The 13,593-nt window shown below is 44.6% G+C and overlaps 1 protein-coding gene and 1 non-coding gene across 2 annotated transcripts in view; one reads left to right on the top strand and one right to left on the bottom strand.

Annotated features, from left to right (window-relative positions):
- Positions 1–6,456, top strand: part of S100A13 (S100 calcium binding protein A13) — a 15,465-nt gene extending 9,009 nt beyond the window's left edge. The window contains exon 2 of the mRNA XM_006895880.1: positions 6,313–6,456. Within this exon, the coding sequence (XP_006895942.1) occupies positions 6,313–6,456 (144 nt within the window). The remainder of the gene's footprint in view (positions 1–6,312) is intronic.
- Positions 1,381–1,452, bottom strand: TRNAC-GCA. The gene has a single exon. It is a non-coding gene; the product is annotated as a tRNA-Cys (tRNA).
- Positions 6,457–13,593: the final 7,137 nt, after the last annotated feature.

Below are 13,593 nucleotides of genomic sequence, written 5' to 3' on the forward strand. Positions count from 1 at the left end.
ATGAATGAATGGAAATCCAAAGTCTCTGTAAATTTTCATCAAAATTAATAATAAACTAAACAAAAATAAAAATTAAAAAAAAACCCACAGGGAGACTAAGAAAGGGCCCTTTTCTCAGTGCTAAGCTGTGAGAGGACCTCTGCCTCAGCTTCTCTCTTTTTCAGAATTAAAAAAAAAAGATGTATCCTGAAATACAGTAGTATTAGAGCTAGGATGAGTTAATACAACTCAAACTCAAAAACTCAGTGCTGGCTAGTGTGTTCCTATTTACAGTGACTTTTTGTTGGATTTCCAAGATTGTATCACAATCTCTGCTGAAGCTGCTAGTGGATCAGAACAGCCTAAAGCATGGCCTTTGGGTTAGCAATGCAATTCACTACGACTATGCACCACCAGAAGTCCCTGTCAATAGTGACTTTAATTTATATGCCAACTGCTAATTCCAATGAAGGGAGCTCTGGTGGCCTGATGGTAAGGAGTTTGAATCCACTAGGTGTTCAGAGGGAGAAAAATGAGCAATCTCCTTCTGTGCAGTTTACAACCACTCAAAACCCACTGGAGAGTTGATTATGAGTTACTTCCAACTCAATGACAGTGAAGGAGTGAGTTGCAGTATTGAAGGAGTCTGTGGGCATAATGTGAAAGGATGGAGGAAACGTTAATGTACCAAAAAGAATTGGATTGGTCAATACTCGACCACTTAAGGAGGCAGCATTTGCTCGAGAATCAAAGATACAGAAGAAAGAAGTCCAAGCTGCACTGAAGGCTCTGGGAGGTGACTACCTGTGGGAAGTGTTTCAACAAAAAGATGTAGTCATGGCAACTCTCACGTGTCAATTCTAAGAAGTGAAATGGCCAACTGGCTGGCTAACTAGTACCCATTCCCAAAAAAAGATGATTCAGTGGGATTAGAAAATGATTGAACAGTATTGTTAATATTACATGCAAATAAAATTATGCTGAAGATAATTCAGAAACAGTTGCAGCAGTACATCAACAAGGAACTTCCAGAAATTCAAGCCAGATTCAGAAGAGAACGATAAAGGAGAAATATCAGTGCTGATGTCAGTCAGATCTTGGCAGAAAGCAGAGAGTAGGAGAAAGGTGTTTCCTTGTTTTATCACCAAAGACTATGTGGATCTAACAAATGATAGATAACGTTGAGAAGACTGGGAATCCCAGAACATGTAATTATATTCAGCACACAGACTAAACAGGAATGGAGAAAGGATACAACTCTGACACATGCCTTTCCTGATTTTAAACAATTCTGTGTTTCCTTGCTCTATTCTGACAACAGCCTCTTGGTCAAAGTCTAGCTTTCATATCACCATGGGATGAACAGGAGGACTAAGGAACTGTTGAGATCATAGAACTTAAAGGAAGTACCTAGGTTTGAACCAGGGACCTCTTGACTTGCAGTCAAATGCTCTACCACTGAGCTACATTTCCACTTCTGGTTTACAGAGCAAATCAGTTTTAATCAACTGAGCACATATACTTTAGTCCATGTACTCTCACTCATCACATCCTCCCCTCCTGTATTTCTTTTTGTCTTTATTTTATTTTAATATTTTTTATTGGGAAAAACATATTGGGGGTACAAGGAGGTGAGGGTTGGGGGCAGAAGGGTGAGGATGGGCCAGGATGCAGTTGCAGAGCTGCACAGTTTGGTCGGTGGGGGGAGCAGGTGAAGGAAATGATGAGGGTCCAGTGGGGACCAGATGCTACAGAGGAATGACAAGCATTTTCCAATAGTAATTAAACCAACTGTCTCATTGATTTGGGAATTGGATGCCGACTCTCTGACTTCTTCATGCTGAACAGGGGCGTAGATGTAAAGGGGGGAAGGGAGGATGCTTTATCACCTTACTGGTGGTCTTGGGTTACAGCTGCTTGCCTTCTTGCTCTGTTAGAAGATATTTTCCTGTTATTTGCTCCCCTCTGGACTGCAAAGTGTTTCCCCAGGTGGGTCCAGTGGGGATGGCTGGTTGAGCCCAGAGGCTCCATCCTCCTTTGCTTCCTTAGCTGTCAGTTGTATTTCCTTTTTGTCACTGGCACTGGGTTCAGGGTCAATTATGGAGTAAAACTCAGAGTTAAGGTTACCTATAGGAAAGGGAGCAAACCTAGAGAGAACAAACTTGTGAGTTACAAATAGAAGGGCTTTGAGGGTGTTGCTTTCAGGTTTAATGGGGGGGGGGGAGGGTGGCAGAAGGTGGCCTAGGTAACATTCTCTGGATACCCTAGGCATTCTTTTTTTTTCTTCTCCTTCCCCACCTCCTGTATTTCTCATTTCTAGTCTCCCTCCCCTCTTTTCATGGCTTCTGATCTTTGTCCTTGGACAAATGTTGCCCCTTTAATTGCAAGTGATTGTTCTAAGGAGTGCCTGTTGGTCAGGAGTGCCTGTGTTACAGCCTGCCTTATAAGCTCTTTTGTTCAGTTCCATACTTCAAAGGGGGTTCCACCCATATAACTAGTAAGGCTGGTCTTTTTTTTAAAAAAAATATGATTTTTGAGTTTTGTTCCACATTTCCCCCTATTAAATTAAGAGCCCCTTAAGAGCAGCCAGTAGTGGTAGGCAGGCACAACCCTTGTTCTGATTTCAGGGTTATGAAAGGAAATTTTTTTTTCTGATCTGTTAGTCCTTGTTTCTATGCATATTTTATTTTCTTCATTCTTCTTTGCCCTGCAGGAGGAGAGGCCAGAGGTTGCGTCTGAGGCACTCACAAGCTTTTAAGACTCCACTTGCCACTCACCAGTGTACTATGTGAAACATGTCTTTTTAAGCTATATTGTGCCTAATTGATCTTAACATTTCCTGAGACTATGGTTTTGGGTCCCCAAGTATTTTTTCCTGTTTTAGACAAGATTCCCTCCCCCCCTTCATTGTACTTTCTAATTGGTTAACTTCTGTGTACTTAAAAGTTAATGGATTTTGTGTGTTAATATTGTAACCAGACACGTTACCCTTTCTAACAATTTTTCTTTTCTTTTTTGTGAGAAATACCAAGTATACATTCTGAGCCAGACAATCTAGGTTCAGGTGCAAGTTTGTCATCCTTGGTTAGTTATTTAGTTTTTTTAATGTCTTAATCTTCTTACCTGTGATATAGACTCATAACAATACCCATCTCATTAGGTTGGTCTTGTATTTATTTGACCAGTGTTTATTGCTTGGCTGCTGTTTCCTGTCCTGATACTGTCCTAACTTACAGTGGTAAACAGGCATCTGGAGGGTGTCAGACATCCTCTCAGGCTGGGCTTAAAGTGGTGGACAAGATGGGAGAAGGCCCAGTCTTTCGTGGTAGCAGATTGGAAAGATCAGATGAAGTCAGCATGAGCTTTTTTAGCATAATGTCTGGAGCAGTCAGCATTATTAAGTGCTTACACCTACTGAAGTGCTAGACTTTATCACACTTTTGTTGTTTCTTCCAAGTATACAATTATATAATTGCTAATATTCTTTCCTAATACTTAACCCTTTTATTTCCCCAGACTGTGTTATTGTTTTTCCTCCTGATATAATTATACACTGGGCAGCATGGCCTTCAGCTGTCAACCCTTAGTTAGAATATTTTATGACTAAGCGTGATGTGACTTTAACATTCTTGTCAGTTCTTCTGTAAGTTAACTTGGTGCTAGCGATAGACTTGGCAGATCTTAGTCTTCATCCAAATATGGAGTGTCAAGCTCTGTCTGAGTCATCTTTCTTTGGCTTGATATTGATCAGTTGTTCAACACTCACTTTTTAAAAAAAATTATTATTAATTTTAATGTAATTTTACAGAGACTGAGGATTTCCATTCATTCATTGTTGCATTTTTCTCCCTGCCCACCCTTCCCTTCCCCTCAATCCATTCTTCTCTTGGGAAAGTAAAAGAAAAATTATTTCATTGTTATATAGTTCTTCCCCCTAAGTCCACTCCACTATACAGCCTTCATTCTGGATTCCTGTTATGACAAAAATACCTAATCACATATCCCTTTTAAACAATTTTCTCCCTCATCTGTTTCAATGCAGTATAAATTATTTATCCCATCTTTCTCAGTCTTCCCTCAACCCCGATGTCAGTCCTGTTGACAACAGTGGCACTATGCAGTATTTGTCCTTTTGTGACTGAGATTTTTCACTCAACATAATGTCCTCCAGGGTCACCCATTTTGAATAATATTGCATGAGTTCCTTGTTTTTCAGTGCAGCATAGTATTCCATTGTGTGAATATACTACAGCTTCTCTATCCATGTGTTTGTTTATGGGCACTTAGGTTGTTTCAAACTCTTTGCTATTGTGAACAAAGCAGCAATAAACATGGGTGTGCATATATCTGGTTGGATGTCAGTTATGGTCTCTTTGGGGTATATTCCCAGTAGTGGAATTGCTGGGTCAAATGGTATCTCTATTTGCAACTTTTTGAGAAAGCGCCACACTATTTTCCACAGTGGTTGCACCATTTTACACTCCCATCAACAGTGAATCAGGGTTCCAGTTTCCCCACAACCTCGCCAGTGTTTGTTGCTTGCTGTTCTGTTAAATTTTGCTATTCTGACTGGGGTGAGATGATATCTCATAGTTGTTTTGTCAACATTCACTTTTTAGAAAATCTTTTCGTGTGATTTGAGTGAAGGTTTACAGAGCAAATTTTCCATTCAGCCATTCACATGTCTTTTGTTTTGTGCCTTTGGTTACAATACCCATATGGTAACAGCATCCTTCCCACTTCTTCTTTGTGATCCTTGTTTTCATTAATCTTCTATCCTATCCTTTTCTCCTTTCTGAACATTATCTCTGGTCAAATGCTATTCTTTTGCTCTTGCATGGTTGATTGTGCTAAAGTGCGAGCACCTCCCTGGTGTTACTTTCCACTCAGTGGTCTAACAGGAATGAATTCAGTTTCAGCCTAAAAGGGTGACAGTGTTGGGAGTTGCACCATTCTCTATCAGACAAGCAAGCCTGGTCTTTTTTATAGCAATCAACTTTTTGGTTGTGACTGTTTATCCAGCAATACATCCTTTAATTGTTATGGTTCAACTTCCAGTACCCATTGATTTCACAGACCTGTCATGAGAGACTTCATCAAGAACCTCTAGAAAACCAGATAACTCATGTCTTTGCCATTCTTCTGATCCACCAGACTGGATAATTGGGAAGATGTGCGAATTCAACTGATTCGTGGTTACCTTGTACAGAATAGAACTACCCCACAGGCTTCTAAGACTGTATTCTCTATGGAAGTAGACTTCCACGTCTTTCTCAGAACTTTCTGGTGAACTTGAACTTCCAGAGCTCCTAGGCAAGGCACCACCCAAACTTACATACTGTTGTCAAGTTGGTCCTGGCTTATACAACTCTTCGAGGGTGAAAGACTTCTGAAGCTATAAACCTTTATGAGAGGAAATTGCTGCTCTTTCTCTCACAGAGCAGTTCGTGGATTGAACTGCTGACCTTTTGGTTAGCCGCCCAATTTGTTATTCACTGTGCCACCAGGGCTCTAACATCTGCTGTGGCAAGAACACTCTTGGATTTCTCCCCTTTGCCTTGCTGGTGCCATTTGTTGCTGGTGAATCACAACCAACTCATAGCTGATCCTCCATTGGATTTCCAAGGCTGTAAATCAGCCAGGATATTTCCCACCTTCCTCCATCAGAGCTGGTGGTGGATTAGAAATGCCATAGAGACTTTGCCTTTAGCTTAGCAACTCAGCTTTCTAGGGAGTTGCCCCCAGAGCTCCCCGAGGGAAGCATTGCTGTTACTGTGTATCTACCGTCCGGCCGGAACTGACTCATCGTTGACCCTCCGGAGGGTTTTCAGAGGTGGTAAATCGCTTGAGAGGAGATCGCCCATCTTCCATGGAGCAGGTGGTGGATTCCAACCATGTTATGCAAATAAGCAGCTAAGTCATGTGAACTTGTACAGTTTTTATAAAGGAGAGTGGCTCTGAGGGTGACCAGACTCGTATGCCCAGCATCCCTGAGTGTCCTTGGTCAGATCTCATGGCTGATACAGTGATATGTTGGGGCCAGTTCATGCCTGCTGGTCAGAGCTGTACACCTCGTTTCTCAGCTCTGCGTCCATTGACATCATGTGTGTGGTTTGAAATCGACTGTGATGAGAGTGTTTACACCCTAGCAGAGGTTACAGGTTGGATTTCTCCACCTCTCCTTGCTGGTGCCCTTGAAGCACATTGGCAGCCCTGCCCTGGGGCTGTAGCCCTTCCCTACCTTAGAGAATGGGGACTTGGACTGGCGTTTCCTACTACTTGTCTCCAGAATCCTGGTTTCTAACTCTGTCCTTCCTCTTGATGTCTCCCCAGGATGTTGGCTCCCTAGATGAGAAGATGAAGAGCTTGGATGTGAACCAGGACTCTGAGCTCAAGTTCAATGAATACTGGAGGCTGATTGGGGAGCTGGCCAAGGAGATGAGGAAGGAGAAGGCCCTGGAGATGAAAAAGAAGTAAAGGCGCCTGGCAGAGATGGGGCGGGCAGGGCAGGGCCAGGCTGGCCAGGCGGAACCCCACTCCCCCAAATAAAGTTTTCCCTCTTAAAACAAAAACGTTTTATTCATGATTCTCCCACTCATTTTTTTCTCTCTTGACATTACCCATTGTTGTCGATTTGATACCAGCTCTTTGTGACCCTGTAGGACAAAGCAGAACTCCCCCTTCGGGTTTCGAGGCTGTCATCTTTACAGAAACAGACTGCTGCATGTTTTTACTGTGGGGCAGCTGGTGAGTTAAGAAAGCTGATTGTTCAGTTAGCAGTCAAGCACTTCACCACCACAGCCAAGGTTTCTTCTCTTGACACGTGGCTGTTGTTGCTATGTGCCAGCAAGTCAGGACCAACTCATAGCTGGCTGACTTTCTAGTCTTTTCAGAGGCTGTAAATCACACTGGAGATCACTCATCTTTCTCCCACAGAGCAACTGGTGGATTCAAACTGCCTGCCTTTGAGTTAACAACGCAACTCCTTACTCTCTAGGCCCCCAGATCTCCTCCTAAGACTTGGGAGTGGGAATGCTTTGCTCTGCCTAAAGGTGGATGTGAAAATTACATCCCTTAAGGTTCTGTTAACCAATGCTCTTTTTTTGGTTGTTATTGTTTTATTTTTTAAATTTTTTGATTATTTTGTGTGTGTGTGTACCGTCAAATCGGATGTGACTAGTACAGGAGGATATTGCCCCTCCTTCTCCAGGGGAGCATCTGGCAGATTCAAACCGCACACCTGTGGGATTACAGCGCAGCTTCTTGCCACTAGGCTGTCAGAGCTCCCTTAACCAATACTCTTGATTCTGACTTATAACTACTCCTGGTGTTTAAAGACTAGAGCTGCTCCCTGGGGGTTTCTTGGCTCTGATCTTTACAAAGGTGGCCTCATGGTAAGAAGCTGTGCTGCAATCTCAAAAGCACATGGTTCAGATCTACCAGCTGCCAGCTACTTCATGGGAGAAGGAGGAGCAGTCTCCTCCTGTGTGATTTACTGCCTCTGCAAACCCACTGTGGGGCAGGGGGCCGAACCAAGCATCACTAGGAAGCTCTGTGGCACAGGGGGTCAGCTAGGAGTCAGTTCTGACTCGATGACACACAACAACAATCTTTATTAAAACATTTTGCCAGACTTTTCTTCTGCAGAGCAGCTGTTAGTGGAGTGGTAATTTACAAAATTGCCAACCCTGAGGTTAGTCATTGTGTGCAAACTGCTCCATCCAGTTTCCCTGAAGGCAGGGAATGCAGTTCACCTCCAGGTCTTGCCCAGCACTGAGCGCCATGTCTTGTCCCGGCCAAACCCAAACCTATTGTGGAGCTGATTCCAACTTACAGCGACCTTCCAGAACAGAGAAGGACGGGTCCGCAGAGTTGCGGAGGCTGTCAATCTTTATGGAGGGACACATTTTCTCCTCAGGGGTTATTAGTGAGTTTGAATTGCTTACCTGTTGGTTAGTAGTCAAGCACTTAACCACTATCCCAGCAAAAGAAGCCAAACTCATGCCCTTGAGTAATTTCTGATTCATAGCAATTGAGTAGAGCAGGGTAGGACAGACCATAGGATTTTCTGTCAAACATTCTTCTAGGTGGTACAGCACTGGTCTGTGCATTGCTGTAACTCGTGGTTGCGGTGATGTGAAACACTATGACACTGATGTGCCAGATGCAATAATGGCTACCCATGGCGGACAGTGTTTGGTGGAGCTTCCCAATTAAAACAAGCTTGGAAGCAGGAGTGGCATCCACTTCCGAAATAGCTTGCCTCCGGAAACTCTGTGAACAGTGCTCAGGTGTTTTGTTTATAGTATAAGTTGCGATGGCACCTAACAACAATAACAACAATCTTTACAAAAGCAGATTGCTTGGGGCCCGCAGCTGGTTGGAAGTGGAGCATTTGCTGGATTGGGCGAGAAGGCGGCAGCATGGGTTTCCTAACTGGAGTGATCTGTGGCCTAGCCTGGGTGAGCAAACGGGCCAGCAAGAGCAGCCCACACATCTTCTACAAGAGCTGGGAGCCAAGGACACCGACTCTCACGTGCCAGGCCACAAGCTTCTGATCATTAGGAGACGGTCCCCTAGTTCTCGTGGTCCCCATCTGACCCTGACCAGCTTCAAATTCAAGCCCTACCTTAACTACCACACCCCTCAGGGCACAGAGAATCTTCTGATGGCCAAGCAGCTCATTGTACAGGCAGTAGGTCCCGCTTTTGAAAAGGATTTTAAAGAGGGAACAATTGACCCCGACAACCTAGAAAAGCCTGGCTTTGAGCCCACACAGGAAGGCAAGCTTTTCTAGCTGTACCCCAAGAATTTCCCAAGATAGAAGTAGAGAAGGCTGCAGGCAGTGATCATTGCTCCGCAGAGAGACGGGGAGGCATTTCCCTCACTCTTCTTACACTAAAGATCTTTCAGAGTTGCCTATGACTCAGAGTGACCCTATGTACAGCAGCCCTAAACTCTGCTTTAACTTGTGCCAATCTTATTGTCTCCAACACGCCTATCCCCATTACCCCAGTCACTGAATCGATCCAGTTCATCGAGGGTCTTCCTTTCCTGTGTTGTCCCTCCACCCTCTCAAGCACAACATCCCTCTCCAAGAACTGATCCTGCCTTACAACATGTGCAAAGTATGTCAGATGAAGATTCAGAATCCTTGCCTCCAAGGAGCAGCCTGGCTTCACCCTCTCCAGGATGAACTTGTTTGTTTTCTTAGCAGTCCATGGCACATTCAATACTCTTCTCCAGCACCACAGCTCAAAGGTATCAACTCTCCTTCTATCATCCCTAGTCATTATCCAGCTCTCTGATGCATAGCAAGCAACTGCAAAGATCATGGCCTGTATCAGGCACGCCTTAGTCTCCAGACTGACATCGTTGCTCTTTAGTACTTTGGTGAGGTCTCTGACAGCAGAATTTGCCAATGCAATTTGTCTTTTAATTTCCTGACTGCTGGTACCAAGAGTGTTGACTGTGGAGCCAAGCAATCTGAAGCTGTCAACAATCTCAGTCTCTTCACCATCTATCATGATGCTGCCAATTGGCCCAGTGGTGAGAATCTTTGTTTTCTTAATGTTAAGCTTCAATCCATATTGAAGGCTGCAATCCTTGACCTTCTGCAGCAAGCGCTTCAGGTGCTCCTCAGTTTCAGCAAGCAGGGTGGTGTCATCTGCATAACGTAAATTGTTGCTGAGTCTTCCACCAATCCTGATGCCACACTTCTCATACAGCCCAGCCTTCCAGATAATCTGTTCTGCATATAGATTGAAAAGATATGGAGATAGGACACATCCCTGGCATACACTCTTCCCAGTTTTGAGCCAAGCAGTGTTTCCTTGCTCTGTTCTGACGACTGCCTCCTGGCCCAAGTATAGGTTTCGCATTAGCATGATCAAGTGTTCTGGGATTCTCATTCTTCTCCGAGTCAGCCAAGTAGAAAAAAAATCCAATAATAATAAGCAAGCAGATTGCTTTGTCTTTCTCCTGAGGAGTGGCTGGTGGGTTTGAATCACAGATGTTTTGGTTTTCAGTCTTGTAGAGTGCTTGATGAGTGGTTGATGAGTGGGTTAGGTGGTGGTGGAGATCTTGGTAAGGGCAGGCGAGGTGAGTCATTCCCCATTTGGGACTCAACGGCATAGTCCTTGCTCCTCACTTTCATTTTATGGAATAAAATATCCAGAGGATAATGATAGCTATGAACATGTATTGATGGGTTACTGTGTGCCATTCACAGTGATAACTTTGTCTGCAGCCCTCTAAGATGGCTTCTGTCTTAGTTATCTAGTGCTGCTATCACAGATAACATGAGTGGATGGTTTTTAGCAAACAAATTTAGTATTTTACAGTTTAAAAGTTCAAATTCAGGATGCCAGTTCTGTTAGCTCTGGAGGAAAGCCTTTGTTTCCTTCAGGATATGTGGGGAGGCCGCCATGTGTCCTGGCTTGCCCCAGTCTCACAGAGCTTCCTAGGGAAGCTCAGCCCAGCTTGTGGCTGTCAGCCTCCAGTAGGTTTTCAGAGGCTGTATTTGAAACAACCACCTTTGGAATGGGAGTACAAATCCCCAGCCACTAGGCCACCGGAACTAAATCAGAAAGGACACACTCCTGGCAATTCTTTTTTTTTTTATTATTAATTAATTTTAATGAAAGTTTACAGAGACTTTGGATTTCCATTCATTCATTGTTGCACTTTTCCCCCTGCCTATCCTCCCCTCCCAGTTCATTCTTCTCTTTGAAAAGTGAAAGAAAAAGTCTTTCATTATTGTACAATCCCTCCCCCTCCAAATCCACTCCACTGTGCAGCCTTCGTTCTGGACTCCTGTGGTGACAATAATACCTAATCACATATACCTTTTAAGCAGTTCTCCCCCTCATCTGTGACAGTACTGAAGCTCCTTCTCTTGCTTGCTTTCCTCCCTTTTCTACCTCTTGTGAGATAAAAGGTGTTATAGGCCACATCCTAGAGAAACATCCCTCTCATAGGATAAGGGCTGTGATAGGATTAAAGGAAGTTGCATCATATTTTTTTTTTGCATCATACTCTTAATCCTCTTATCTACTTGGCTTATCAGACTATTGGGGGATCATGACATAGTTTCCACAGACACAATACAATCCATGACATTTGTTCTTTTGGGTAGTTGTTGTTGTTGTTATGTGCTATTGAGTCTGTTTGCGACTCATAGCGACCCTATGTACAATAGCCCTAAACCCTGCTCTATCCTGTGCCAATAGCATTGCCTCTGACAGACCCATCTCGATTACCCCAGTCACTGAATCAATCCACCTCATAGAGGGTCTTCCCCTCTTGTGCCGTCCCTCCACCCTCCCAAGCATGATGTCCCTCTCCAAGGACCTGTCCCTCCTTGCAACATGCCCAAAGTATGTCAGACGAAGCCCCAGAATCCTTGCCTCCAAGGAGTAGCCTGGTTTAATCCTCTCCAGGATAAATCTGTTTGTTTTCTTGGCAGTCGATGGTACATTCAGTACTCTTCTCCAGCACCACAGCTCAAAGGCATCAATTCTCCTTCTGTCCTCCCTTGTCATTGTCCAACTCTCTGATGCATAACAAGTGATTGCAAAGACCATGGCCTGTATCAGGCTCACTTTAGTCTCCAGAGAGACACCGTTGCTCTTGAGTACCTTAGAGAGGTCCCTAACAGCAGACTTTCCCATCACAATACGTTTTTTGATTTCCTGGCTGCTGGTTCCACGAGTGTTGACTGTGGCGCCGAGCAAACTAAAGTTGTTAACAATCTCAATCTCTTCGCCATCCATCCTGATGCTACCAATTGGTCCAGTGGTGAGAATCTTTGTCTTCTTGACATTGAGCCTCAGTCCATACTGAAGGCTGCAGTCCTTGACCCTCTGCAGCAAGTGCATGAGGTTCTCCTCAGTTTCAACAAGCAGGGCCAAGAAGAAAATACAATCTACACAGGACTTCTACAGGACACGTTACCTTCCCTTGGAGACAGTACAACTAAACTTAAGAGACACTTGTCACAGCATAAAAAATTGTCAGCAGTTGACGTGTTTGGAATCACAGAAGCCAAGAAAGCTTCAGATACAAGCTGTCAGATTATGGGTTGGACAACGGAAGATAATTTCTGAAGGGATTTGGTAGATGTGAAGGGGTATCCTGGTGGAGGATGGAGCTGGGAAATAAGTGGGTCAAGGCACTGGGCTAAGGGCAGGGTCAACACTGTAACTAATGGTTAACTCCACAATGAGGGATTTATCTTTCACTGCTCCACAAATTGCTTGTCTGTCAGATACTCCTCTAAATCTGAACATTCAGATTAAGACAGACTAGGAAGAAGGATTGGCCATCCACTTCTGAAATAGCAGGCCTCTGAAAACCATATGAACAAGAAAACCTTTTGGGTAGAGATTCCTTGAATTGGTACAATTTGTAAGTCCTGTATTACAGATGAAGAAACCTATCATGGAGAGGTTAACTCATAAAGATAAGAATCGGTGGGACTGGGTGGGAATTCCAGAGCCTCAGTTATTAACTGGAGTGTGCTCTGGCTGGATGCTTAGAAGAGTAGACTCCCTTAATCTCTACCCACCTCCATTGCAAAGGTGACGGAGAAAGGTGGACATAGCATTCTACATCAAGGACTATGGTGTGAGAGGGTGGTAGTGGTGTTGCAGGAAGAACTTACGATGACTCTGGTGTCCCAGCTGTCTTGCTCCATGGTGAGGGTCATGTGGTTTGCGCTACGTGCCACTAGAGGGAGCAGAGGCAGGGCGGCGAGAAGGCATTGGCTCCCGGGATGAACTCCTCCTCATTGCCATTCTATCAGGCGGAGTCTTTTGGGGATGGTGCACACAGTTAACTGAGCTCAACACTGGTTAGCACTTTGAACCCCCTTAGAGATGCTTTGGAAGAAAGGAAGGCCTGGTGATAAATTTTACGGGAGTGAGTGGGGGGAAGCTTTGGTGACTGCTTCAGAAAAACCAACCATGGCAATGAAATCCACGTGGAGCGCTGCTGGACCCTCCAACACCCGCAGGGGTGCCTCGATGAGGAATCTCGCTGATGGCTACTGGCTATACTGGATGTTGGTCTGAAGGAACTTGTAGGCTGAGACAAGCTCTCTCCACACAACTCCTGTCTATAGACTTCCCAGACACCTCAGAGGGACCCCCAGGCTGGGCCTTTCTGAGAAGAGGGGCATTTGGCTGAGACATTCAGAGAAGCTCCTATTCTGAGGCCCCTCATGGTGAGAAACCTTCGGAGGGACCCTCAAACGAAGATTCTTCAGAGGGACCCCGGCTAAGGAACTCTGGGGAAGCCTCCAGATTTACAGACCATTTAGGGGCCTACAAGTATGTGGAAGCCCCTCAAGAGGAATTCTTAGAATAAGACACTTTTGAAAGAGCCTTTCCACTGAGATCTTTACAGAGGGTCCCCTGCTGAGACTCAAAGTATCTCCAGCCTAGAAGGAGACATGGAGTAGAGCAGACTTTGAAAAAGTACGCTCTGATCTTAGGGTTTGGAAAGGGGTCCAGGAACTTCCATTGTGGTTCTGTCCCCTTCCGGCTCTGACTTCCTCTGACTCCTCTGCCTACATAATCCTTCTCCATTCCAGGTGCAACACTTCCCAGGCCA

This window comes from Elephantulus edwardii, unplaced genomic scaffold (assembly GCF_000299155.1).
Source record: "Elephantulus edwardii isolate Elephantulus edwardi_28Jun2011 unplaced genomic scaffold, EleEdw1.0 scaffold00176, whole genome shotgun sequence".
In the NCBI taxonomy this organism is placed as follows: Eukaryota; Metazoa; Chordata; class Mammalia; order Macroscelidea; family Macroscelididae; genus Elephantulus; species Elephantulus edwardii.